This window comes from Vicugna pacos, chromosome 16 (genome assembly GCF_048564905.1).
Source record: "Vicugna pacos chromosome 16, VicPac4, whole genome shotgun sequence".
Classification (NCBI taxonomy): domain Eukaryota; kingdom Metazoa; phylum Chordata; class Mammalia; order Artiodactyla; family Camelidae; genus Vicugna; species Vicugna pacos.
Genome location: NC_133002.1, coordinates 59,928,361 through 59,955,657, shown reverse-complemented (window position 1 = coordinate 59,955,657; position 27,297 = coordinate 59,928,361). Strand labels below are relative to the sequence as shown.

Sequence of the window (27,297 nt, the reverse complement as noted above, 5' to 3'; positions counted from 1 at the left end):
TCAATATCTTTTCTGTGAATTGCCCATTCACGTCTTTGCGCACTTTTCTCTTGGGTTACAGTTATTTTTCCATTTGCTTGAAGAGTTTTTACACATAAGGGTAAGATATCACACACTCACATGCCATGTCCCTCCATCCTCCGACCCAGTTTTTTTCTGACTCTGTCAGGTGGTGTTTTTTCCTGCAGAAGTTTAAAATTTGTATGCAGTCCTAATTGTCTATCACCCATTTTCTTTCTGACTTCTGTTTTCTATATCTGGTTGGTGTCTTTTGTATTTTTGCCATGCTTAGTTAGAAAGATTTGTTCTACCCTGAGATGGCTCAGATACTGGTTAAAGATTTCTTCTGGCTTCTTCTGGTTTGGGTTTTTATGTTGACATCTGATCCCTCCAAAACTGTGTCCTGGAAGGTGTGAAAATGTTCAGATTTATCTTTTCCAAGACCGGGCCACACCGTCGATTCCATAAGCAGCTTCACACTGTGGGTTTGAAATACCATCTTTATCATGGACTCAATTGCCTTATGTTCGGGGACCGAGCTCTGCAGTCTCAGTTCTGCCCCTGTATCTGTCTGCCTGTTCCTGCTCCAGCCACGTTCTTTCACAGGCTAATCCAGCCCCCTCCACGTGTTCCCATCCCCACTTCCCTCCCCAGAGCGGGGCAGAGGTATTCGGTGTGGAATCTCCCCAGCCTGTTTCTCTGCATTCACACACAAGTGTGCACACACGGAAACACATCACTTTGTGAGTCTTAGGCAATGTTGTTGATCTCCTACCCTTTTCCCCTTGGTAACCATAAGTTTGTTTCCTGTATCTCTGTGAGTCTATTTCCATTCTGTAAATAAGTTCCTTTGTGTCATTTGTTAGATTCCACATATAAGTGACATCATGTGGTATTTGTCTTTTTCTTTCTGACTTACGTCACTTTGTATGGTCAGGTCTGGATCCATCCATGTTGCTGCAAATGGCATGATTTCATTCTTTTATGGCTGAGTAGTGTTCCATTGTATAAATATACCACACCTTCTCTATCCAGGCATCTGTTAATGGACATTCAGGTTGCTTCCATGTCTTGGCTACTGTAAACAGTGCTGCTATGAACACTGGGGTGCAGGTGTCTTTTTGAGTTAAAGTTTTCTCCAGATATATGCCCAGGAGTGGGATTGCTGGATCATATGATAAGTCTACTTTCAGTTTTTTAAGGAATCTCCATACTGTTTCCCAAAGCGGCTGCACCAAATCACATCCCCAGCAGCAGTGCAGGGGGGTTCCCTTTTCTAGGAGTTGTCATCTTCATGTCACCCTCGTAGCAGGTTGAGGGGCCAGACTTGGCTGGGAGGCAGCTCTGGGCATCACAAACAGCGCTGACCTGGGCCGGACCTTCCCTGGAGCCCGCCTGACCCAGGCCAGGGACGGACCTTGGGGTATGTGCTCGTGCTCAGAGCGGTGAGAAGAACAGGCTCTGGCCGGGATGGTGGGCAAACAGAAGCGCTGCTGGGCGCAGGGAAGCAGGGCTGGTGGGAAGGGGGCGCTGCCGGGCTCGCTGGAGAAGTTTTACAAGCCGGAGTGTGTGCCAGCGGGGGTTCAGGTGTCATCAGGACTCCTGGAAGATTGTTTTTAAAATAATCTGCAACAGGAAGGAAAAATATAAAAGCTGCAAAATTGGAGAGGCTCTTGTGAGGATCTCTTGGGAGGAATTTGATTAAAGAAACAGGCTGCATTGGTGATCAGAGAAATGTAATTTAAATGAGTCCTCTCCCGCCTCTCTGAAATGTTCTCATAAACCATGTGTACATTTACCTCCAGGTAGCGGCCTGTTTTTGTACGACCCACAAGCCAAGAATGCCGTTATATTTTTAAAACGGTTGAAAAAAATCAAAAAAGAAAATTATTTGTTGGGGAAGGCATAGCTCAGTGGTAGAGCGCATGTTTAGCGTACACAAGGTCCTGGGTTCAATCCCTAGCACCTCCATTTAAAAAAAAAAAAAGGAAAAAAACCCTGAATGCTCTAAAAGCCCTATTGAAGTGGCAGCTAATTGGGACTGGGGGAAGAGGGGACGAGAGGAAAGTGGTCAGAAAGTACAAGCTTCCAGTTATAAGATAAGTAGGTGCTAGGGATGTAATGTACAACATGCCTAATGTAATTGACACTGCTCTGTGTTGTATGTGAAGGTTAAGAGAGTGGATCCTGAGAGTTCTCTCCACAAGGAAAAAAATATGTTTTTCTTTTTCGTTCATTTTGTATCTCTATGAGATGATGGATGCTCACTAAACTTGTGGTCGTCATTTCATGATGTGTGTAAGTCACATCATGATGCCGTACACCTTAAACATACGCAGTGCTGTGTGTCAACGACATCTCAATAAAAATGGAAGAAAAAAAGTAAACACACAAAAAAAATGTAAAGCTAATCAGGTGCCCACTTTCCCAGAAAAAAAAAGAACGTAAGAAAAAACGTGGTAACTGTGTATCTTCCAGGTCTGTGGCAAATAGTTTCCTCAATCTGTCTTTTGACTTTTAAAAGGATTCTCCACATTAAAATTGTAATAAACATTGACATGGCCAAATCCATCCATCCTTTTCCCCAAGGCAAGGATGCTTTTAAGTTGCTTTTACGCTTATACACACACAGGTTAATCCTTTCTTGTCCCTGCCTGTCCCCATCCACACCACAGTCCCGTGCAGATCCCACCTGTGTGCCCAGGACAGCCTCTGTAGATCACCTGGAGCTGCTTCGGAGGGCAGCAAAGTACAGGAAGCAAACACGGCAGTTGGTTTGTATAGCCGTGTCCCCCAAACTCCTGGACGCTAAAGAGCCAGCAAGGTGGCTCCCCGAGCCCCCTGCCTGCCCACCTCTCCTTATGTGTAAGGGCGATGGCAGGACCCCTGCCATCCACAGGGAAGGAATGTGTCCCACCTGGGTAAGTACGTAGTCCTTCTGGGTTAGGTTCCAAAGGATTTCAAAGTGATCCACATCACGGAGCTCTTCAAATGAGGCTTCCCAGCTTCCTCGGCGCAGCGCCTGGAAGGAGAGACGAGGGAAGAGGAGGCATGAGGCTGCAGGAGGGGAGACGGGGCTCCCGCCCCTGCCTGGCACACACCACACACTCACTAAGTACTTGCTGAGTAAGTGATGTCTTGGGGTCCATTAGGGTGAAATAAAGAAGAAGATAATAGGATTATGTGACCGTCAGCCAAGAGCGGGGCGCTGGGGGTACCTCATAAAACTCCCTGGACTGTCGGTGGAACTCGGGGCTGTCGTGTTGGCCCACGATCACCAGGACGCGGCAGCCTGGGTCCGCTGGCTGTGCTGGGGCCATCTCCAGGTGCCACTGTGGGCTGTTCCTCCGAGCATCCTCCCTGGTGCAGGACGTGCGTGAGGGGGGTGGTCATGACAGAGAGAAGACTTTGCTGCACCCGGTCCTCCTCCTAGGCTGCAGGCCGCTGGGGAGGGGGGACAAGGTGGCAGGTGACTCACAGGGTCACGAGGAGAGGGGCGTTCTCAGAGGTGTGCATGACAGGCTCCAGGTCGTAGATCCCACTCACCAGGAAGAGGCCTGTGAAGGTAAGGAACAGTCCCGGGGCCAGGCACCAGGTGGGGCAAGATGGGGCCAGCCCACCTCCATTCCTCCAAGAGGGCAAGACCAGGCTGGGGGCAGGGAAAAGCAAAGCAGACCCTGCTCCCTGGACTCAAAGCCCCCAGTCAAGCAGCTCACAGCTGGTGAGATTTCAACCAGCTGGTGCCCAACCTCAGGCCCAGCAGGGGAGGGTGAAGGCTGCCTAGCCAGCCTCAGTTCCTACGGAAACCTTTGAGGTTGGGTGTGACACCAAGCTTGGTCCAATTGGCCAGGAGCATCATGGCTGCGAGGTGGGCCCCAGCTGAGTGTCCGCACAGGTGAATTCCCCTGGGATGGATCAGAGCAGAGTGCTGGGTTTGTGTTCAGTGTACCCAAAGCAATAGGCCAGTGTCAATTTACCTTCTGCTCCAAAGCCAGAGGGGGCGACTGGGCTGCATCCAAGGGGCTGAATCCACTGTCCTCCTGCCTGGCCTGACAAGAGGAAAATCTGCACTGAAACCCACCTGTTACCTGGATACTGCTTCTGGACAGACGCCACGCTCCGGGTCACCTGGTCTACCATCTTGTCCAGGGTGCCTGCGCAGAGAGCAGGAGCTGGGTCAGGCTCCACTGGGGGCTGTCTCCCCTCCAAAGCCCTTGAACCTAGAAGACCACTCTCGTTACCTTTTGGGGCAATGTCATAGGCCACTATCACCACAGCCACTCCCTGTGCTGTTAGCGGGCTGACCATGAAGGCTGATGTGTCTTTACTGCAGAAAGAGACAAAGATGGGACAACTCGAGGCTACTTGGCCACTAGGCTGCTTCTGTGTCCTGTCCACCAAGAACACCGCCCCCTCTGACCCTGTGAGGTAAGGGAAGAAGGGAGGCTCTGTCCTGAACACATCACATGCTCGCTACAGACCCCTAGACACTGTATTTAATCTCTAAGCCTGGTTTCTTCCTCTGTAAAATAGGACAATTACGCTCCTTCTCTTAGGATGCTGTTCTTGAGAACTGCAGATCAGACATGGCAAAGGGTAAAAATGCAACAACTGTAGCTATTGGGGTGAATGTGCCTGAAGCGAGCTAGAGCCTGTAACAGGCAACTTCTTAGGAAGATTCTAGGGAATGCCTTTCTGCTTATCTTAGGTTGAGCTGCTGTCCCAGTTTGCCCGGGACTCTGGCTTTTCCACCACTGAAAGCCCCAGGTCCTGGGAAGCCTCTCGGTTCTGAGCAAACAGGGATGGTTAGTCGCTGTGGGTCCCTCTGACTGGGGAGGAGGGGTGTGCTTTTCACCAGGCGGAAGGGTCCTGCAGTGTCCTCCCCAAAAGACGGGTCCAAATCCTAAGCCCGAGTGCCCACAAATGTGACCTTCTTTGGAAAGAGGGTCATGCAGATATAAGTAAGCATCTTGGGATGAGATCAGCCCGGTTTTAGGCTGGGCCCTCAACCCAACGCCTGGTGAGCCTGTAAGAGAAAGGAGAGGGAGATCTGAGACACAGACACACAAAGAAGGCCACGTGAAGGTGAAAGCGGGGACGGAAGGGATGCAGCCACAGGCCTAGAAAGACCTAGAGCCCCCAGAAGCTGGAAGCGGCAAGAACGGGTCCTCCCCCAGAGCCTTCGGCAGGAGCCCAGCCCTGCCCACACCTCGTTCTGACTTCTGGCCTCCAAAACTGCGAGAGGAGACATTCCTGTGGCTGGAAACCACGGAGTCTGTGACAGCGTGCTGCAGCGGCCCTGTGGAGGCCAGGCGAGGATGGGTATCCCTTCCCGCCAGTCACCCGGATGCCCCCGCTCACCTTCCGCTCTGCCAGTATCCTCCATGGAAAAACACGAGAAACGGCAAGGCTGCAAGGCAAAACAAGGGGCCTGTGGGCCGAGGCAGGGCACCCCACTGAGACCCTCAGGGGACCACCAGCCACCGCTTACCCTCAGACACTTCCTCCGGAAAGTAGATGTCCATTTTCTCCCCTTCGCCATCTCCATAAGGCACGTCGAGCAGGATCCTCCCCGTGGCCCGGGCCTTCTTGGTGGCTGTCTCCGGAAACAGACCAGTCACTGTCAGCATAACTTAGGCAGCAGCAACTTCTAGTCTATTTCAGGCAGGAACCTCTTGGCTGAAAGCCCCCTTGGGTCGACCGGCTCGCTCCAGCCGTCAGGGCTCCCTGAGTCCTCGCGGTAATCTGGGCTGGGCTCTGAAGCATTCCATGGGCGCGCAGTTACGAAGAAATCAGACTGGCCCATCCAAGTGGGGACCAGTCCTACCCGCTGACGTCTGTCCCTAGGTGACCTTGCAGTGCTGGCAGGCATCATGTTGACTGTTACCTTATTACATGCTTATTATGTGTGTTACACGTGGCTATGTGCTCTGGCAAGTATAAACTTCTCCAAGTATTTGGAAAAATAATCTAGAGAAATAAGATATAAACTCACTTGAAATAAATAGATAATAAAACAATATGAATATATCACTGAGTGTCATGATAGGAGAGGTCAGAATGATGGGAAAACTGGCTAGGATTTGGGTCAGGAGAAAAGGGGAAGGGCACTGTAAGAGATAAATACCAGAGTTGGGGGGGAGGGTGTAGCTCAGTGGTAGAGCACGTGCCTAGCATGCACGAGGTCCTGGGTCCAACCCTCAGTGCCTCCACTAAAATAAAGAAATAAGTAAACAAACCTAAGTACTCACCCCTAAAAAAAGTTGAAACTATTTTTTTTTTAAATGATGGGAGATGCCAAGTTTACCATGTGCCAAAACTAGGGACCAGGCTGCATTTGCAGGACAGGCGAGGTGACTGAGAAACCAGTTTTGCCATCACATGGCCCTGCCTACCAACACCTCGCCCTTGAGTGAGGGAGTAAGGCCAGGGGGAGGCTTCCTAGGAGAGGCAGGAGGCGGGCTGTGATGTGTGGGTCCCCACTCCCTCTCCCATGGAGAGGGCTGGGATGCTTCCCGTCTCCTAAAGCTTCCACTGACCAATGGCTCAGAGCCTGATGTGTGACGTCTGCATGGATCAGCACCGAACAGGCTCCACCTGCCCCCACGTGCCACGCTGCGGGACACACTGAACCGAATCAACCTCTGATTAAACACACACGTTTTGGGGAGAGTATAGCTCAGAGGTAGAGCACATGCTTAGCAGGCACAAGGTCCTGGGTTCAATTCCCCAGTACCTCCATCAAAAAAAAAAAAAGCCCTGAATTGATTAAATAGACATGTTTTACTTGATTAGACCCATAAGATTCTGTTAAGCCAGTCAAACGCATTGCATTTGTGATTATAATTTGAAGTGTTTTTTAAGAATTTAGTCCCATTTTGTGAATTGTGTTTAAAAGTTTAGGGGAATTTAATCTGTGAAAGCTATGGGCTAACTGAGCATTAACTTAAAAAATAAGTGAATGCCAAATTAATTTTTCTTTAAAAGAAATAATAATGTTTATATGGTTTAAAAAAAATACACAATAGGCTTTTCCGTGGGATACTCCCGCCTTCGGCCTTGTTCACCTGCCGCTGCCAAGGGGGCTGTTAGTAGAATGGACACAATCTCCCTCCCTTTAATCCAAATGGCAGCACATTAAATACCTTTCTTCCCTGCCTGTTTGACTTAATATTTCTTGGAGAGTCTTCTCAATCAGGTGGTAGGCAGCTTCCTCATTCTTTTTTTTTTAACACTTACTATTCCATCCTATGGCTGCACATTAATTTATTTAACCAGTCATGCCAGTTTTTAGACAAAAAAAAACACACCTGATCATCAGGAAATTCACTTGGCTCCCTCCCCGTTCGTCCTGAATCCTGGGTCTCCTTCCCACCCACACTGAGACCACCGTGGATCTCCTGTCACTTGTCCCCTGGAAGCAGGGACAGCCCCTCACTGCTCTCCTGCTCTCACCAGGACTCCCCACAGCCACAGGTGTGAGCCAGACAGAAAGCACTTCACACCCTGTGGATCTGGGGCTCCATGCATCCGAGGCACCCGTCACAGTCACGGGGGCCACTGTAACAAAGTGCCGTAGTGTGGGGGACTGCAACAGCAGACACTGGTTTCTCACAGTTCTGGACACTGGAGGGCAGGATCGAGGTGCCAGCAGGGCTGGGCTGGTGAGGGCCCTCCCTCCGGGCCACAGGTGGCCTTCTCGCTGCGTGCTCAGGTGGCCACTTTGTGCTTGAGAGGAGCTCTCCCCCGCTCTAGGGAGACAAGCCCTCTGGTATCTCGTCTGATAAGCCCACTGGATCAGGACCCCACACTTACGACCTCATTTAGCTTTAATCACCTCCTAAGGGGCCCTATCTCTAAACACAGCCATACCAGGACTTAGGGCTTCAACATGTGAATTTTGGGGAGACGCAGATTCAGGCCATCCCAGCCCCCATTCTCCCCCTAATGGCCCTGGAGATACCAGGCTTGCCCTCTCCGAGGGGCTGACCCTGAGCACCCTCACACCCAGCCTCCGCCATCCCCCTCACCTGCTCCGTATCTCCCACAGCACCTGCCCTTCCTAACAGACTGACTCACCCAGTCCTTCTGTTTATTGTCTATCTCCCTCGCCCCACTGCGAATCGCAACCATACACAGATGGAGGGACTCGTCAGCTCTGCTCACTGATCTGCCCTGGGAATGCAGGTGAGTGGCCAGCACATGTCTAGCGTGAATGAATATTCGCTGAACGGATCAATAAATGATAAGCCAGTCCTCTGCTGAGGAGCATTTGGACTTGGCCATCACAAACAACCCTGCTGTGACATTCCCTTGTCATTTGGAGGCCATGCCCCCTGCCTTCTGCGGGGATCTGCCAACTCCCCTCCCACCAGCTCTGTGTAGAGAGGTTTGTGCCCCATCAACATCGAGGGCTCATCAAAGGGTAGTAATTTAATTAACACAAGAGTTCCTAAAGTATGGAACAACTAGATTTACATTGTTCCAAAACGAAGAAAAAAGATGAGATCTCTGTTCCAGGTGGAAGAGCAGTTAAAACCAAGTGGCTGTGGATTCTCGTCATCATGCACAAGAGTCTCCCTCTAACAGTAAGAGACCCAGCTGACCCTGAGACAGAAATCAGAAATCGCCTCTCCCCGGAGGTGGCTGGGCTGCAGCGACAGAGAATGGTGCCTCCCCCAGAGCGTGAAACCCACCAGCCCTTCAGGCCCCGCACCTAAGGGCAGGGACACGGGAGGGCTTCAACAGATGCCCCAGGATAGACCTGATTACAAACTTCCTCTTTCGGTAAAGCAAAAATTCAGCTTCCATTAGTCACGATCTCAAGTGTCACAGCTCTTCCCGAGAGAAACCCCAGGTCCCTGGAGGTAACTGAGCATTGTGTCAGAGCAACTCGGGGATGCGGGGGCCAGAGCCCCAGAGACCACTGCAGGTGGGGGGCGGGGAGACCAGGCAGTCCTGGGAGGCTGACGACCAAGGGTTTATCACATGCTGTAGAAGCAATTTTAGAGATTTAAAAAAGTAAAAATGGGATAAAAAAATGAAATAATGCCATTTGCAGCAACATGGATGGACCTAGAGATGATCATGCTAAGTGAAGTAAGTCAGAGAGAGACAAATACCATGCGATAGCACTTATATGTGGAATCTAAAAATATGACACAGGGGGCAGGGTGCAGCTCAGCAGCAGAGCTCGTGATCAGCGTGCACGAGGTCCTGGGTCCAATGCCATTAAAAAAAAAGTTACAATAAAAAAATTTGAAAAAGATAACTTAAAAATATGATACAAACAAACGTATTTACAAAACAGAAACAGACTCACAGGCATAGAAAACAAGCTTATGGTTACCAAAGGGGAAAGGTGGGGAGGTGGGATAAATTATGAGTTTGGAATTAATGTACACACATTACTGTATATAAAACAGATAACCAATAAGGTCTTGCTGTGTAGCACAGGGAACTACATTCAGTAGTTTGTAATAACTTACAATGAAAAGAATATATATATGTGTGTATAGAACTGAATCATGACACTGTACACCAGAAACTAACACAACGTTGTAAATCAACTATACTTCAATTAAAAAAAAAAAGGAGGCTGGTATCCATCAGCCCCTTTCAGTTTCAGAACTAATCTCTCCCAGTCTTTCCATTCATTTAGCAAACAAATATCTCTGTAAGCAGCAAGCTGGTGCCCGTTTTGCTCCAGGTATTTGGAATATCACAGTGATGAACTGATGAACGATCCCAACCACGTGTGGCTTATCGCTTAGTAAGGAGGACAAGCAGTTACAAATAACATGTTAGGGTGGTATAAAAATGAGGCAGGATCTGAAAAGGCTACATACGGTAGGACCCCAACTGCAGGACACTCTGGAAAAGGCAAAGCACTGGAGATGGTGAAAAGATCAGTGGTTTCCAGGGGCTGGGATAGAAGGAGGGAAGGATGGATTTCCAGGGCGGTGCACAAATAGGGACCAGGGGTGAAGCTGGGGGATGCTGAGGGGGTGGGTGGGCTCTGGGGCTCAGCCACAGTGAATTCTTAGCCAAATCAGTGACAACCAAAGTCAAAAAAAAACTGAGTTTTGCAGGAGGGAGAGGAAGATAGCAGAGGGGCAGGGGCTGAAGGAGTGGACGGAGAGGGGTCAAAAGACAAGACAAAAGCATCCGCTTCCTCTGAGTACCCGGCACTGTGCCCCTGCACCCCCTGGGGCATGAGGCTTTGCAGCTGGATAGACAGACAGAAGTGGGAGTGACACAAAAGATTCAAAATAATTTATGGAGGTGAAATTCACATAACATAAAATTAACCATTTTAAAAGTGAACAATTCAGCGGCCTTGAGCACATTCACAGTGTTGTGCAAACACCACTCCCGAAGGAAACCCCCGCCCGTTAAGTCCTGTCTCCCCATACCTTACTAACCCCCAGCCCCTGGCAACCACTAACTGCTTTCTGTTTCTATGCATTTCTCTATTTTGGACATTTTACATAAATAAAACCACACACACGCGGCCTTTTGTACCTGGCTTCTTTCACCGAGCATCCTGTTTCCAAGGTCCGTCCGTGCTCTAGTATGTATCAGTACTTCATTCCTTATTAGGGCCGAAAACTATTCCATTGTATGGACTTAACACATTTTGTTTATCTAGTCATCTGTGGATGGACATTTGGGCTGTTTCACCTTTTGGCAATTGTGAGTAATGCTGCTATGCACATGTATGTACATGTCCTTGTTTGAGTACTTTCAATTGTTTGGGGTTAGAAAGAATTTTTTAAATTGAAGTATGACTTACAATATTGTATTAGTTTCAGGTGTACAGCACAGGGATTCAATATTTTTATAGGTTATACTCCGATGAAAGTTATTACAAAACAATGGCTACATTTTGCTGTGCTGTACAATGTATCCTTGTCGCTTACCTATTTTTTACATAGCAGTTTCTGTCTCTTTAAGAAAGAATTTTTAATGCTGTTTATGCTATTAAAAAACAGGACTGCACACTCTGAATACAGAATGCTTTCTCCTAGGAGGAAAAAAAAAAGGTTAGAAAAAAACACATCACAGTGTAAACAATGGGTGGCAGAATTACTGGTTTTATTTTCTAAAATCCTTTCAATAAGCATATGCCTCCTTTTGTAATCAACAAACAACAGTTGCCTAAAAATAGCTCACCTCAGAGAGTGCAGAGCAGGGCTATTGCAATGGGGTCTGTGGACACTGGGTGCCCCACACTGTTTGCTGCTGGTCCATGACGAGTTAAGTAAAAAGGTGAAAGCAAACATTTGGAATATACGCAGTTTGGTAGAATGGATGTGTCTGTTGAACTTAAGAAATCAGGGCTTTCAAAAAAAGACTTGCATATGAATGCTCACTGCAGCACCATTTACAATAGCCAAAAGGTGGAAACATCCCAAATGTCCATCCATGGACGAACGGATAAACAAAACGTGGTCCATCCACATTATTCGTCCATAAAAAGGAAAGAAGCACTGACACTCGCTACAACACGGATGGACCTTGAAAACAGTATGCCAAGGGAAGGCAGCCCAACTCAAAAGGCTGCACATGGTATGTCCCACTTTTATGAAGTGTACGTGATAGGGAAATTCATAGGAACAGAAAGGAGTTAGTGGTTGCCAGACGCTGGGAGGAGAGGGAATAGTGAGTGACTGCTTCACGGGTGGGGGGCTTCCTTCTGGGGTGATGAAAATGTTCTAGAACTAGACAGAGGTGATGATTTGCACACTGTGAGTATACTAAATGCTGCTGAATTGTACACTTTAAAATAGTTAAAATGGTACATTTGATGCTATGTGCGTTTTACCCCAGTAAAACACAATTAGGACCTGTATTTTACGTGTCTTGTTTTCTTCCCTTGGTTTTTCTAGTGGAGAGGGAAAAGCCCAACCCCAGCCTGCTAAGGCAGGAGGGGCCCGCGGGGACACTGTCAGTCTCGGAGGCTGTCAATCACGAGGCCCCACCCACCCGGTTGGTGATTGGTCCTCCTGGGGGAGGCGTGGCTTGGGGGACTGGGAGTTTGGAACAGCACCCGAGCCCGGGGGTTTTACATACACCTCATTTAGTTTCTTGCACAGTGTATTTTCACTGAGACCTGGTGCCCAGCCTTGATGGCGAGTAAGAGTGATCCACTCACTGGAAGAGGACAGCCCCCACTGCAAGTTACAGGTTGCCGCTGGAAGGATAAATACAAATCACAAGAGAAACAATTTCAATCCTCCCCCCACTCCGTTAAAAAAAAAAAGTAAAAGAGAGTTTACCTACCTCCCTTTTCCTAGAGCACTTATTTTTAGGAAACTTACCACCATAAATCCTTTCTCCATCCCTTTGAGATGTATGTAAATATTTTAAAAAGCTCAATGAGTCTCTTGCCAGTTGTACAACCTAGGAATGCTTTTCTCAAGGACCTGGGACTCATCTCTTTGAAATGTAATCACCGGGGGAAATAACCCAGATTCTGTAGTGGGGCGGGACTCTAACTTCTGTAGGCACCTGGCTCCAAGCGGCAAAACGATCTCTTGCCTTAAGGATATGGGAATTTTTCGTTTTCCTCTGGATAAAGGCAAATTGCAAACACAGATGGCCACCTTAATTACCAGGTGGATTTAGGATGGACTACTGCAGCAGATGGTGCCTTCAGGTCCTCTTGCTCGAGTACAGGTATCCATCTCGAGAGCCGGTATGCAATAGTGATACATCCCTGGCTGTGTGAAAGAGAGGCTTCTTTCTGGTTTTGCAGTCTCCTTAGCGGCTTGTCTGTGATACACATCACAGTTTGGCTTCATCCTTACTCAATAGAAAATCATGTATCTTTCTCTTCTACCTTTGTGGAGAGGTTTTCTGGGTTGGCAGGAGAGTTTTTCATTTTTTCCACTTTACATCTCCAGCTCCTGAGTTTGATTCCAATGAGGTGACCCGCAAGTCCCCAGGCAGCACTGATGACATCTGGGGAACCCCACTAGGAGAGGCCAGCTGGTGGGCACTCATCGATGCCACCTGACCATCATCACCCCTTGTCAGCCTGCTCCACTCTCCCCTGGACGCTCAGCTCGGGCAAGTGGTGACTGTCACTTGCTGTGTGAGCTTGGGTAAGTTATTTAACCTCATCAAGGAAGGCCTGGACTAGGGTGAGGCGAGTGAGGCACTTGCCCCAGGCACAGCAAGGGGAGGGGGGCACCAGAAATTCAGTAATGAGGGTCCTTATGGGCTCTATGTTTGCGCCCCTCTGCCAAACTCATACCCTAATCGGGTGATATTTGGAGGTGGTGACTTTGGGAGGTAGTTTAGTTTAGCTGAGGTCATGAGGGTGGAGCCCTTGTGATGTGATTAGTAACCTTATAAGAAGAAAAAGAAAGAGTGTTTCTTTTTCTCTCTTTCTGCCATGTGAGGATGCAGCGACAAGGAGTCTGTCTGCAAGCCAGGAAGAGGACCCTCACCATGGAACCAAATCAGCTGGTACCTCGATCTTGGTCTCTCAGCCTCCAGAACTGTGAGGAAGAGACTCCTATTGCTCACATCACTCAGCCTACGGGATTTTGTTACGGCAGCCTGACCTGACCAATACAAAGATACATCACATTTAAAAGCAGTATTTTTTGTGGGGGGAGGTAATTAGGTTTATTTCTTTATTTAAATGGAGGTGCTGGGGCTTGATCCCAGGGCTTTGTGCACGTTCTACCACTGAGCTATACCCATCCCAAAAATTAACACCAAAAAGTCCGTGACAAACAAAATGTCAACATTTCCAATAGAGACAGGCTCCAACCCACCCATGCATGGCTCTGCTCACTCACCTGGCCCTACTGCCCCTCTGTTATGACATTCATCTGCTTCACTGATAAAATGGGTCAGATGCACCTGTGGCACCTCTGTGCCAGCTGTAGCATCGAAAATTGGAAGGGAGGTGGGACATGAAGGTAAAGCTGTCTAGAGGGCCTCTTGGGAGCAACTGCTAAAGAAAGCCTCTGAGGGCAGCACACTCGCCACTCTTTCTTCTTCTGAGTGACTCGCTTTCTCTATGGGGTCAACTCTTTTATCCCTCAAGACAATTATGATAGACAAACAGGTTTTACCAGCTCATGAAGGTTTCATCGCACACTCAAATATATACTGAGCACACAGAGACATACTTGGCACAGAGCTGAGCACAGCGGGCCCCAGGACACAGCTCCATCCCCTATCGGGACAGGGAAGATGCTGAAACATGATGGAACAAACCCCCACAAGCCTGTTCCTCCTGCTGGGCTATCTCAGTGAAGACAACCACCAACCCGGGCAGGAGCTCCACTCAGTCTGCCGAAACAAGGCATTTGCCAACACCCAGTTTTCCCTCCTTGGAGGAGAGGCTGGCTGCATCTTCACCCACACTTCCCCCAAGGGAGCCCGCGTGCCCAGCTCAGCGGTGGTACAATGCTCTAAAGACATGGGGCAGGGATGGAAATTAACCTTGAGACTTCACTAGCCTACAGATTCCCAAGTCCTAGTTTTTTTTAAAAAAAAAAGGGGGGGTTGTTTTTTTGTAAATAGTGACAACATCCCACGTTCAGCAACCGAGGTGGGGGCCTTCCTTTTTTCACTCCGCCTCCCTGTGCCAGTATGGCCTTAGGGCCTGGGCACCGCTGGCTGGTTGGCTGAGCAGGAGGCGAAGTGGAGCATGGTTGCCTGCCCCTGTTTGGCAGCAAGGGCTCCTGGGTGCCTGGCTCCCTCCTCAGACGCAGTGCCTGGACTTTGGGAACTGCTCCGAGAGGCTGGGGTGCTGTGACTCCTCCTCCATCCCCCAGCATTCTGCACCACTGCCACGTGCTAAAGTCCACCCGAAGCAGCCACAGAGAGGTCCCCTGGTACCCTCATCTCCTATCTGTGAGTAGGTCCTCATGGCCTCCTCTGCTCCCCGTCGGACGACCCATCTGCTGGGGGAGTACTGATTCTCCAGCTCCTACGGGACACAGACACAAGGTTCTTTGAGATCTTTGACCTCCACGCATAGTGCCCCCGCCCCTCTGCATGACTGGATGCTCCTTTCAGCCTGGAGAAGCCCCTCCCCAATATCTCAGCTTCTCACAGATGCCCTCAGCTTCCTTCCCGCCAGTCTCCAACCTAACAACCCGCTCCCCACTTTCCCCCCAACTAATTAATTACATGTTTCAGATACAACATTGCAGATGCCATCAGATTCATGGTCTAGAGCAGTGACTGTGCCTTTAAGAGGACAGCCTTAAAGGGGAGATGAGGTTCCGTAAATGTGTCCCAGTGAATGCCACCAAGGGTACCACTTCTATAGCAGTTAAGACCATGGGAGGCCAGGGAGCTGGGGTGGCCACTGCAGAGAAAGTGGCGTGGAGCTGATCTTCCCTGAGAGGGTACAATTCTGACGGCAGGAGGACACAGCACAGTCAGAGGCACAGTGGTGAAGAGGAAGGAATCAAAGGTCAGCTAGGAAATGTTGACCAGCCAGATTGTTGAAACACAGAGGTGAGGCTGGGAAGCTAGGGCTGGAGGGTGGAGGGTCTCGGATGTCAAGATACGATGTTCAGACTTAATGCAGAAAGTAGTGAGGAACCAGGTTTTGCAGAAAGGGCTCAAAGGCAAAACAAAACAAAACAAACAGGTGAAGGCTGGACTGGGAGATCTGAAGACAGGGTGGCCTCATGGAAAGGTCTTGGGCTCTGGAGTCAGATGGGCTCAGTGCCAGCCAAGCTCTATCCCTTTTACCCTGGGGCACTTAACCTACAGTCAGTTCCTGCTTCCTTATAGTGGGTATTGTAATAGTAGCCTCACAAGGTTGAAAGATATAAGGCATGTAAATGAAGTAAAGCTAACCACGCAAATGTGGGTTACCTCCTCTACCCACTGAGCAGGGTTCTTGGCCAAGGGTCTTTGGGTCTATATAATCCGTACCTGTAGGATACCTGGCCCACCCTGTGACCTCTATCATTAACATCTTTATTGCTATAACTTATGATAATGATAATGTAATGGGTTTCTGAGAGTGCTCTCATACTACAGGTTTGTGTATGTGTGTGTGAGAAACAGAGACAGAGGATGGAATTTCTTGGGGGCAGTATCCATAACTGTCATCAGATTCTTAGTGCGTCCATGACAAGAAAAAGAACCACTGCCTAAAATGTAGGAAAAATAGTTAGGAAATCATAATTGAATGATAATCTTAACAATGCTTTGCATAGGCTGTATCTAACCCTCACGACCACGCCGCGGTAAATTCCAGCCTTTCTGCCTCCTTCAGCACCTGACACATCCGCTACACACATTGCATAACCGCAGATTAAGGTCGGGAACTTCGACCCCAAACGCTGCTGGGTTTATGGATATTAACACAGCCAGGGATTCATTTTTTTCTACTCTTAAAACCAGGCTAGGAAAACCAGCCTGAAGCGAAAAGTAAAACAAATCACAGTGCTAAAGCTCTCGGGAATGGCCCACAGCAGGCTCCTAACGGCACCCACAGGAGTGGTTCTCAACTTTTCTTAGAACTCCCGTCTAATCCCTGAGCTACACCTCGGCCCCAGCCGCTCCTGGAAATCCGCCTACCTCTTTAGACATTTTCCTCCAAGGAGCCCCGCGTCCGCCGCCTCCGCCCAGAACATCCATCCCGCTGCGTACCTTCTGAGAGGGGCAAGGCCCGCTCTTTAATACCAGGAGGGCGGGGCTCCCGCCAGGCCCCGCCCCGCTGAGCTGCGTCCACCGCCCCGGCGTACGAGCCGGGCGCGCGTTCCCGGTGCCTCCCACGAGGGGGCGGGCTGAGGTCAAATCTCCCGCCGGTCCCGTGACCGCGCGGTGATTGGCTCCGGGACGGTGGCTGCGGCTCCCGATTGGCCCGAGCGCCGGGGATAAAGAATCGTGGCGCGGAAACCCGCGCAAGCTTGCGGGGAGGCGGCGGTGGAGAGTCTCCGGTTCGCGGTCTCCCAGGAGGCACTATGAGCTGCATCAACCTGCCCAACGTGCTTCCCGGCTCCCCCAGCAAGACCCGGGGGCAGATCCAGGTGCGGGCGCGAGGCGGGGCGGGGTCGTGCCCGGGGCCCGGGGTCCGGGGTCCGGGTGGCCGTGCCCACCAGGCCTCTAAGTGTCCCCTCCCTCTCTCCTAGGTGATTCTCGGACCCATGTTTTCAGGAAAAAGGTAATGGCCGCGGGACGGGGGGTGGGCCGGGACTTCCTTATCTCCCACCTCCTCCAACCCTCAGGACGCCGTCCTCCTCCCCTGGCGCCCCCTACCCGGAGCCTTCCGCCTCTCAGAGACCCCCTCTAGAACAGCCCCCACTGCCCGACTCCCGCGTTCCCCCGAGGATGCCGCTTCTTCCCGGAATCCCTCCTGGAGGAGGAGCTCCTCCCCTTCCCGCCCAGGTCAAACCTGCCTCCCTTGGGGTCATTCAGCCACCACTCCTTCCAGGAGCTGGTGACAGGTGTTTACAGTTTAGCCCCTCACAGACGTCTTCTCTGAAGGGGGCGACCACGGTGGGCCAGACCTGTGTGCCCTGCTCTATCTGTGGCCTCCTTCCGGGGTGACTGTTTCCTTAGGTGGCCCAGGACAGGTAGTTGCTTTCCACACTGAAGAGTCAAGTGGGGCCTTTGCTTCCCCGAAGTGATGGAGCCAGTCCCAGGCCGAGGTGGGGCCAGGGGGTCCCCAGTGACTCCCCAGGCCCCTTCCTGTATGACCCTGGGGGATCACTCCAGCCCAAATCCCTTCCCTTGAGGGTGAGGCTTAGGGTGGACTCTTGGACCCAGAGACAAAGCCCTTTCTTTGTGGTACCAAAAGGTTTTGTGAAGTTAATTCAGAGATGAGATTACTTTGGAATGGGATCTGGACCTCCTCCTTTGCATGTGGTCTTTTCCTCCCCCACAACCTACCATGCCCCTGAGAAAGTCACTCCTCCAGCCCTTCCCTGGATCACCTGAGGGCCCTTCCTTACCACCCTCCCCATACAGAACGACTTCCAGCCCAGACATGTTCCTCTCTTAAGCCTAGTCTGTGAACTCTTAGTGTGGGCCCTTTCTGTCCTCACGGGTCCTTTCCACACCCTGCCCTGGCGGCTTTCCACCCCTTGGTGGGGCTCAGGCTGTACACCCCTAGAAGGCAGTGGGGGCCTACCTTGGGCTGATGGGGTCTTCTCGCCCACTCTCATGCCGTGGGCCTCACCTGGTGCTCTGCTCTTGCAGTACTGAGCTGATGAGACGGGTCCGTCGCTTCCAGATTGCCCAGTACAAGTGCCTGGTGATCAAATATGCCAAAGACACGCGGTACAGCAACAACTTCTCCACGCACGACCGGTCAGTCCCTGCCCCTTCCGTCCTGTCCCCACACCTTTTGTGAGAAGCCCGGTGAAATTCCCAGGGCACAGAACATACTGTGCCCTCATAGCTCTTGAGAGAGGATGGTTAATAGTGCTGTTGCCTGGCAGTGAGTCCTTAAAATCCACAAACTTTCCAGGTTACTGGGCCAGGTCTCCTAGAACTTGGACTTTCATGTGGCTCTAGCCCAGTGATTCTTAACTGGATCACTGGAGACCGTTTTGCCTGCTAGAGTACATTTGGCAATGTCTGGAGATGTTTTTCAGTTTTCACGGCTGGAGGAGGGGAGGGCATGCTGGCATCTAGTGGGCAGAGGGCAGGGATGCCGTCAGACATCCTACAGTGCATGGGACAGCCCCACAAAAAGAATGGTCCAGCCCCGAATGTCACTAGTGTCTAGCCACGGTTGAGAAGCCCTCGCTAGACCTACTGATTTTTATTTAAGTTTTTGGTTGGCTTGTCCTCGCTGACTCCTTCATCTTGTGGTCTCGCTGCATCCACCTTTCATGTTTACCTGCCTGTGCCCTGTGGACATTTCAGCCTGCAGCCTGAGGCTGGGAGGTTAAATTTGGTACCATTCCTGCCATTCCTTGCAGCGGATTGGGGCCTGATGTTTCAGAGCCTGAGACCCTTTTCTCAGCCTCCCGACTAATCCACGTGAGCCCCCAGCATCATGGCTGTGCTGTGTGTGGCTTCAGGGTGGGAGCGTGGGGGTTTCTACAGCCAGGCAGGTGGTAAGGCAGAGAGGGCCCAGGTCTTGGAGTTAAGTTAAATGTCGAGTGACGTTTCCCAGACACGTCTCATGCAAGTCATTTGCATCCCCATGTTTGCTTCTTTATCCCTTGAACACAGGTGTCCGATGCACAGTGGGGAGTGTCAGGGGTGGACAGCGAAGGCAGAAGAGGTAACAATGCAGTGATTAGAGGTGCAGCTTCTGGAGTCGGGCAGATGGGGTGGAATCCAAGTTCTGTCCCAATGTCAAAATCCTCTAACATGGGCTGCAGAGGCCTGGACGCGCCGCAGCGGGGCCAAGCGCTCGGCAGGAGGGACAGAGCTCCAGAGACGCCAGAACCAGCCGCTGCCTTGCCTGCTCTCTGGTTTTCTCTGTTTGGGGAACGATGGGGACTCTTAAACACAGGAGACAGTTTCCTGCTCATCCCAGACCTTGAAACAGGATTATGGCCAAAGAACAATGAAGCAGTAGTTGTAAGGTTCTGTATCCACGTGTAGCTGCATACTGCGGGGCCTTTAGCAAACTCCTAGCTCCTTGGAAGGCTAATTCAGAGAAGCAAGCAGAAATGGAAACAGAAGAAAATAACATTGTAGAAAAACATAGAAACTACTTAAACAGACAGAGGACAAAGAACTGTATTCCTCTTCCCAAAGGCCATGGGGCAGGGTGGGCTCCGTGTGTCCCCGAGCGCCCTGGAACGCTCCCACACATGGCCTTTCACTTTCAGACACTGCTGGGTGGGAAGCTCCCCCCAGGACACACGAGGCAGCAGTATGAATGCAGATTTGAATCCTGCTCTGCTAGTCAATAGCTCTATGATCTTAGAGAAATCCTTTAATCGGCCAGAGAAGTCAAATGGAGGGAATTCGAGGTCACTGCACTGCTGGGTGGTGTTCGCGGCTCCTCTCCCTGCTGGGCCGGCAGGGCCCCCTGGCTTAGAGGCTGGTGCTAGTGGTCTGTCTGGGGGCGTGGTGGGACTTTCATGGGGCCTGGGGACTTTCTGCCTTTGCGGGCCCTTCCTCTATAAAAAGAAAAAGATTAAAAATTATACTTTATGGCTGCATTGATATAAAGACAAGTAGAATCTAGGCAGAGTTACATTTATTCTGATTTTTTTAAATAAATTAAAACCTTTTGTCGGCCCCTAAGGCATGTCGGGCCCTGGGCACTGTGCCTGATGAAGTGCCACCCTGTCTGCGCCCCGCCACACACACACACACTCTGCAGAGCGGAGGAGAGCTTGTGCCTCTGGGTGGAGCTTTACATCGGGCATTGCTAATTTCCAGTCCAAAGCGTGAAGTGAAATAGCTCTTGCTGAATAACTGGTTTTCTGAACAAAGGCCTTTATTCTCCCCCGATGCCTTCCCACGGGCACTAACTTCTCAAAGCTCTGGACCGACATCACAGCCTGCTTTGCAGGTAGAGGGGTGCTCATGAGAGCTGTTCCCTGGCCCCTCAGCCCCGTTCCTGGCCTCCTTCGGCTCCCTCGCCTGGCTCACGCTATCTCTCTGGCTTTCTGTCCCCAGGAACACCATGGAGGCGCTGCCAGCCTGCCTGCTCCGGGATGTGGTCCCCGAGGCTCTGGGCGTGGCTGTCATAGGCATCGACGAGGGGCAGTTTGTAAGTTGACTTGTCCTGGCATCACTGATTACGAACCCCTCTAACTCTCCCCTTCTTTCCTATGCTGGTTTGGACGTTATTGGTTCTAGTTCTGATCTTTCTGTAAGGTAAACATTGTTATGTTAACTCGCTTGAACTAGCGTCTGAACACCCTTTGAATTCCCCTTGCTGCTGCGTTACTGTTACATGGGATTTATTGTACTTTAAAAAATATATATATATGTATGTGTGTGTGTATATACATATATGTTTACAGTGAACAAAAAATGTGATTTCGCAACACTGGTGTATTGGGAGGGTTTGGTTTTGTTTGGCTTGTTGTTGCTTCCTGCTTGTTCTTTGTGGGTTTATTTTTCCTCCTGCTGAAATACACCCTTTAAAAGTTCTTGTAGCCAGGATGTGTCGGTGGGAAGCGCTCCCAGTCTTGATATGAAAATGGCTTTATTTCGTTTTCCAGTTTCAGCTGGGCAGCAAGTGGCGGTTGACTGTTTCCTTGTTGCTTTGGAAAAGCAACAGCCCTCCTTACAGTCGGGGAGAAGGCTGCCCTGGCCGGGCAGTTGCTTTCCCGGGCAGGGAGCTGATCTGCTCCGTCTCAGAACAGTGCATCCCGGGGTCTTATTTTTATTTATCCTCTCTCGTGTTGGGTGTGGCTTATTGAACAATTTACTGGTTTTGAGTCGGTTCTGTTCCTTCCGTTGTCTTTCTGGAAACCTCGTTTTCCAGGCTTTCCTGGCTCCCTCTGCGTCCGTGTCCCCAGGAGCGAGCGCGCGTCCTCTGGCTGCGCTGACAGGTTGTCTTTCGGGGCATTAGTTTTCTCCCTGGCGCTTTGGAATGTTTTGTTTCTGCAAGTGCATCCTGAATGAAGAAAGCTAGAACTTGCTCCAAAGGGGCTTCATGTTCCCAGGGCTGGACTATCCAACAGGGACGGCCCAGGCCCAGGCTCCGCTCCCACTGCTGGAGGCTGAGGGTCTTCTACCCCCATGCGGGGTGCATCTTCTCAAGTGTGCCTGGTGGAGACCGACTCCCCGCCGCCCGGGCCTGCTCGCCCACCTTCCATTTCCAACCCTTGGAGATGCTTCCGGGCACAGCTGCATCTTACCTGGCATCTTCGCACACACACGTGCACACCTTGTTTTCTCCCTTGGCTGTGTGGTGGAGGGACTTGGGCTAGGAGGTGAGCTCAGGGTGGGAACCGGCTATGGCTCTTCCTTTCTCTTCTAGACTGTGGGCTCGGGAAGGCTCTGGGGACAGTCTCAGAACAAGGATTGTGAGCTCTGTGGAGGCCCTGCCTTCCTTCAGACCCAGAGCGATGGGTGGCTCACAGCTCTGCTCCCTGGCTGTGTGTACAATGTGTTTGTGGGGCTGAACTGGGCACCTTGGCAGGGACCTTCCTCTTCTTAATTCTCCTTGGTCAATAACCAGGTGCCCTGGGTCAGGACCCAGCGGGCCACCTGCCCCACAATTCTGTTCCCTGTTCTGTGTCTCCTTTCTCCCTGGCCAGCAAGTAGAACTTGGGTTCTATTAAACCCACCATGGAAACATCACCGGTCTCCATTCTGCCCTCACCCCTGTGGGTCTTGCTTTGTAAGAAGTTCTGGGGTCTGGGGGGCCACCCCTCAACACAGGACCCAACAAAAGGACTGCCCCTCCCTCCCTTCATCTTTCCCCGTTGCCCGGGATGGTTGGGAGAGGTGTCCAAAGACCCCAGGCTGCAAGCTGAGGTGCGGTGGGAGGTGGGCGCCTGGCTCTCGGGCACGCTGGCCCCGCAACGTCACCCTGAGTGCTGGTTTTATCGCACAGGTAATAATAGGCGTAATCTAGGGAAAGTTAGGACTACATCAAAGAAGAAAGGAAGTCCACGATTGATCGCTGTGGTCCAGGGACCACCAGGAACGGCCCCTGAACTGGGACTGTTGTTACAGGGAGACGCACACCATGGGGCCTGGGGGGGTGGGTGAGGGGCCTGGCGAGGGTCTGCGTACTAGGATGGGGGCTGTGTTGGGTCCTTCCCGGGAGGGTGTTAGGAGGGTGTTCTGGCTCTTGATTTGGTGTCCCAGGAAGGGCGATGATTCTGACCCACATCTTAAACCTTACCTACAGGGAGGGTGGCCCAGAGGGAGGGCAGGGCCGGGCTGGTAAAGCAGCACTGGTCGCTCCTCTTAGCCAGGAGAGGGGACGTCTGGTGCGTCGTAGCCCAGATGGTGTTCACGTTCCGTCCGTGCTCAGATGTGCTTGCGGGGTGTCTGGTTTTTGTCTCGACCGTCAGGGTCACGGAGTGGCCTCACCGGGAGCTCGTGTTCCGTGAAATTGATTCTGTTCAACAGAGAAACAGCAAGGCCCAGCCATGAGCGAGGCCAGCTCCTGCTGCCGGACGGCCCTGCCCTTTCACTGCCCAGAAAAACAAACCCCATGCGACATGTTGGTTTAGCCCTTCCAGCCTCCATACATACACGTGTTTATAGATCACACCACACGTGTGGCCGTTTTCCACGTCAGCTACTTGCCCTTATGAATGTACCGTGTCTTACACAAGCAGGCCCCTTGGGTGTGGCCCTTAAAGGCTGTGAGGGACACGTGTGCGGGCATCCTGGGCTGTCGTCTGGTGTGCTGGGGTTTGTCTACTAAATGGAGTCACCGGTTGAGGGGCTGATCTCATTCATTCATTCATTCGGTAAGTATTTTCTGAGCTGTGCCACTGGGCAGCAGGGTTCCAGGTGCTGGGGATACAGCCAGCACCTCACCCTCACAATTCTAGTTCTGGAAGAGAAATCCGTCACCGGTGGGGTGGGGACAGCTGGAGGAGAAAGGCAGCGTGAGGGGTAGAGCTTGGGGGGGAACGCTGCTTTATGGGTCAGAAATTGGTCAAAAGGAAAGTGTGCTTCCGAGTGTGTCTCAGGGGTGCCCAGGAGGCCCAGGGCTTCAGCCAGGCTGGCTGGAAAGAGTTAGCCCCGGGAGGGTCTGGGACCGCTGGAGGGCGCTCCTCTGCTTGAGGAGAACCCGGGAAGGCAGGGGCGAGGGCCAGGGAGAGACAGCTGGGTCTTTGCAGAAATCCCCAGCCACGGCAGGGTGGCGCGCACACTTCCTGTCCTGCCCGAGTGTCCTGGCCCGGCGGCGGCTCCCATCTTCCTCCGTGTTTCTCCTTTTGTAAACTGCCTTCTTCTCTTGGATTCTATCAGACGGGAAAAAACCAGAGCCCCTTTGTCACGCGCTGTAGCTATTTCTTCCTGTTTATTTGCCTTTGGGTTTCGTCTGTGCGTTTCACGTAGCCGTCACCACTCGCGGTGCAGTGTTTCACGCGGTCACATTCCTGTCCTCCGTGGCCTCAGCCGGGGCAGGTGGTTTCCCCGCGAGTCATGGCCGCCAGCCCTTGGCAAGATGATGACGAGGGTGAAACTTCTCCCTCGCCCCCCCCCTTTTGTTGTCTCCCCCATCAAACCTCCTTCAGGAAGTGGCTCTCGGCAGGTCAGCCAAGGCGTTGAACCAGCAGAGGAACCAAGCGGCCAGACGTGTCCCCACCAGGAAACCCCTCCTGTGACTTTTCTACCCGGATCCTGTGTTGCAGTCATCTTTGTCTGCCGGGAAAACCCTACATTTACTGCAGCTCCATTTTAAACGTACCCTGCACGAGGGCCCCGTGGCTGCTGTAACACGTACCACAGACTGGGTGCTTTAAACCCCAGACGTTCAATTCCTTCGGCTCTTGAGGCTGGGAGCCCGAGATCAAGGTGTGGGCGCGTGGGCCCCCCCGAGGCTGTTCCAGGCCCATCCCCTTGCCGTGCAGGTGGCTGTCTGCTCCCTGTGACTTCACACCGTCTTTCCCTGTGTGGGTCTCCGTCCAAACTTCCCCTTTTTACAAGGACCAGTCCTACTGGATTAGGGCCCATCCTACTGGCCTGCTTTCCCTGAACAACCTCTGCAGAGACCCTCTCCAAAGAAGGCCACATTCTGGGTGTTGGGAGTTAGGGTTTCAACATACGGATTTGAGGGGCAGGAGGGGACATAATTCAACCCATAATGTGACCTAAAACACGAATGGCAATAAAAACTAATGCCAGCAACGCCATAGTTACCAGTGGGCATCTCGAGATGTGCAGACAACCCAGGCAGCTCTGTCCTCACCTGTGGTCACCCAGGAGCCCCTGCGGGGTCCAGGGTGCAGTGTTTCTGGTTGGGGGTGGGTGCATGTGGACAGGGGACAAAGTTTGGGTGGAAGAGTTGAGCTCTCTGACCGTGGGCATTGCTGAGATGGGCGGGGCCAAGGACCCTCCGAGGCCCCCAGCGCTGATGTGGAAGGACCCGTGTCCTGACGGGGCCTCGACAGGGAGGGTGAGGCACAGGGATGCTCAGGCCGGTTCTGTCCCCACCCCCACCCCGGGGCTATCTGGCAATGTCTGGACACAGCTGTTTGTGAGCACGGCGGCGGGGCTGTGGGCTGCATTTCTGTGACCTGTGATGACTCCTTTAGAGAAACAGCAGAGCTGTGCATGTGGTCGTGTGGAGCCTCTGGGTCAGGGGATGCGGCTGGAATGAAATCTGACTTACCAAGGAAGTGACCTCTCTGCAGGCCCCCTATTTAGAAGGCTGTGCTGGGCCGTCCTGCCCCGTAAGGGCCAGTGGAACCCCAGCCTCCTCTCAGGGCATCACACAGCGTGTTATGTTTAAGGCGGGGGGCAAACACACAAAGCCTGCCTATCGGCCGCATAGCACATGTGAGAAATTATTTGAGGGTCTTTAATCCTTAAACACCAAGGGCCTTCCTTGCCTTTTCTTAGACTCAGGAACGTAGTCATTGCCAAAGTCACATAGCTAATGGGTCCAGCCAAGAGCATGGTTCAAGCCCAAGGCAGCCTCTGGTCGGAGCGTCTGACCCCTGCGGTGGTAGACGTTTCTCCAGACGGGCTGGCATCCTGGTGACAGGTCCAGGTGCTCGCACGGAGCAGGACCTGGTGTTGTCGTGGGAAGCTGGTGGAGTGGTGGACCACCTGGACAGTGGACACGCAGGCTGTGTGCTGGGTGGGAGGCTTGGGGCCACCCCGAGCTCGTGCGCCACGCTGATCGATGCTGGTGGCTGGGACCGTCGGGTCTGGCAGTGAGTTCTCCGTGGCCCCAGAAGCTCTGCCCAGGGTGGACACTCACCCTCCTCCTCTCACCCTTCCTAGTTCCCCGACATCGTGGAGTTTAGCGAGACCATGGCCAACGCCGGGAAGACTGTGATTGTGGCTGCACTGGATGGGACCTTCCAGAGGAAGGTAAGGGCCGTCTGGTCTGGCCCTTGGTTGAACCCTGGAGGCAGGAAGGGGCCTGTGGCTTGGCTCTGGGAGCACTTGGAGCTGCTCAAACTGTGTCGTGCCCAAGCCCAGGCACTCAGGTGAGCCAGATCCTGACCCCTGGTTTGCCCCAGACTGGGTCCACCTGCTGTGGGCGGTGGTACTGAGGGACAGGCGAGGTCAAGGCCTAGCTTCCTGGTGTCAGTGCTGTAAGTCAGAGGGTTTCAAGGAAAAGCCCACCTCTGGAGGTGAGTGTACACCGGTCTTTCTGTGGGAACACAGGCTTTCGGGACCATTCTGAACCTGGTGCCCCTGGCTGAGAGCGTGGTGAAGCTGACAGCCGTGTGCATGGAGTGCTTCCGGGAAGCTGCCTACACCAAGAGGCTGGGCGTGGAGAAAGAGGTAGCCCCTCCTTGCCTTCTCCTGGGGGCGGGTGCAGCCGGGGGTGCCATGTCCCCGCTCAGTCCAGGTGCCTCGTGTCCCATGGCCAGGTCGAGGTGATCGGAGGAGCAGACAAGTACCACTCTGTGTGCCGCCTCTGCTACTTCAAGAAGGCATCGTCGGGGCAGCCTGCCTGGCTGGACGGCACGGAGAACAAAGAGAACTGCCCGGTGCTGGGGAGACCCGGGGAGGCCCCGGGAGCCCGGAAGCTGTTTGCCCCTCATCAGATCCTGCAGTGCGGCCCGGCCAACTGAGGTGCTGGATCCGCTACCTGGGACCAGCCACCTGCCCCGGGGCCTGCTGCCGCCCCCTGCCGTACACCTGCCCCCTGTGTGCTGTGCGGCCTCTGTGGAGGAAGCTGGGGTTGGGGGTTTCACTAGCACCCTTTCCCGGCTCGGTGTCCACACGCCACATTTCCCTCCTTGCCGCCCACTGGCCTTTCTCAGTTCCCTTCCCAGCTGCTGGGCGGCTCACAGCCCACCAGAGGCCAGAGCTGGGTTGCTCTGTGGTGCGGGGTCTGGCCCCCGCAGATGTCCCTCCCTCCCTCCCTCCCCCTTGGGGTGAGGGCCGGTGCTGCTGGCTTCTTCCTCTTTGTGGCTTTGCTGCTGAGTTTCTGTTCTCACTGGGAACTCCATGCACTTGCACCTCTGGCTTGGCGCCTAGCCTCGTCCCACGCAAAGACTTGGTCCCTCTGCCTGGGACAGGCTCCCAGCCCATTGGGGATGGCTGCACTTGTGTTCTCTTGCTTCCCTTCTTGCTCTGGTGATCGTTTTCTCCAGGATTCCAGCTTCTCCTATGTGCCCTGCTGGGGCTCAGATCCCAGGGGCTTGTCTTTTGGGGAGGGGCTATGATTTTTTCTGTTGTAGCATGTGAAATTAATAACTAATTATTAAAATTTACTGGTTGGCAAAA

The 27,297-nt window shown here is 52.3% G+C and overlaps 2 protein-coding genes across 5 annotated transcripts; one reads left to right on the top strand and one right to left on the bottom strand.

Annotated features, from left to right (window-relative positions):
* Window positions 1-191: 191 nt before the first annotated feature.
* AFMID (arylformamidase) lies at window positions 192-18,246 on the bottom strand. 4 transcript variants are annotated; one of them, XM_072939705.1, is made up of 11 exons: window positions 18,125-18,246; window positions 14,866-14,956; window positions 5,492-5,596; window positions 5,362-5,410; window positions 4,242-4,327; window positions 4,082-4,154; window positions 3,808-3,905; window positions 3,479-3,557; window positions 3,219-3,360; window positions 2,918-3,022; window positions 192-1,626 (listed from the first exon to the last, which is right to left on the bottom strand). In XM_072939705.1, the coding sequence occupies exons 2-11, from the start codon at window positions 14,894-14,896 to the stop codon at window positions 1,594-1,596; spliced, it is 801 nt and encodes a 266-aa protein (XP_072795806.1). In that variant the 5' UTR covers window positions 14,897-14,956; window positions 18,125-18,246; the 3' UTR covers window positions 192-1,593. The 4 variants fall into 4 exon arrangements, 3 of the variants coding, with proteins under 3 accessions (XP_072795806.1, XP_006199491.2, XP_072795807.1); XM_006199429.4 differs by lacking the exon at window positions 18,125-18,246 and adding an exon at window positions 16,570-16,639; XM_072939706.1 differs by lacking the exon at window positions 18,125-18,246 and adding an exon at window positions 16,570-16,615 and having other exon boundaries at window positions 5,492-5,600.
* TK1 (thymidine kinase 1) lies at window positions 16,865-27,297 on the top strand. The gene is made up of 7 exons (XM_006199428.4): window positions 16,865-17,021; window positions 17,124-17,155; window positions 18,193-18,303; window positions 20,584-20,677; window positions 25,837-25,926; window positions 26,227-26,346; window positions 26,436-27,297. Exons 1-7 carry the CDS (start codon window positions 16,956-16,958, stop codon window positions 26,637-26,639), a joined length of 717 nt encoding a protein of 238 aa, XP_006199490.1. The 5' UTR covers window positions 16,865-16,955; the 3' UTR covers window positions 26,640-27,297.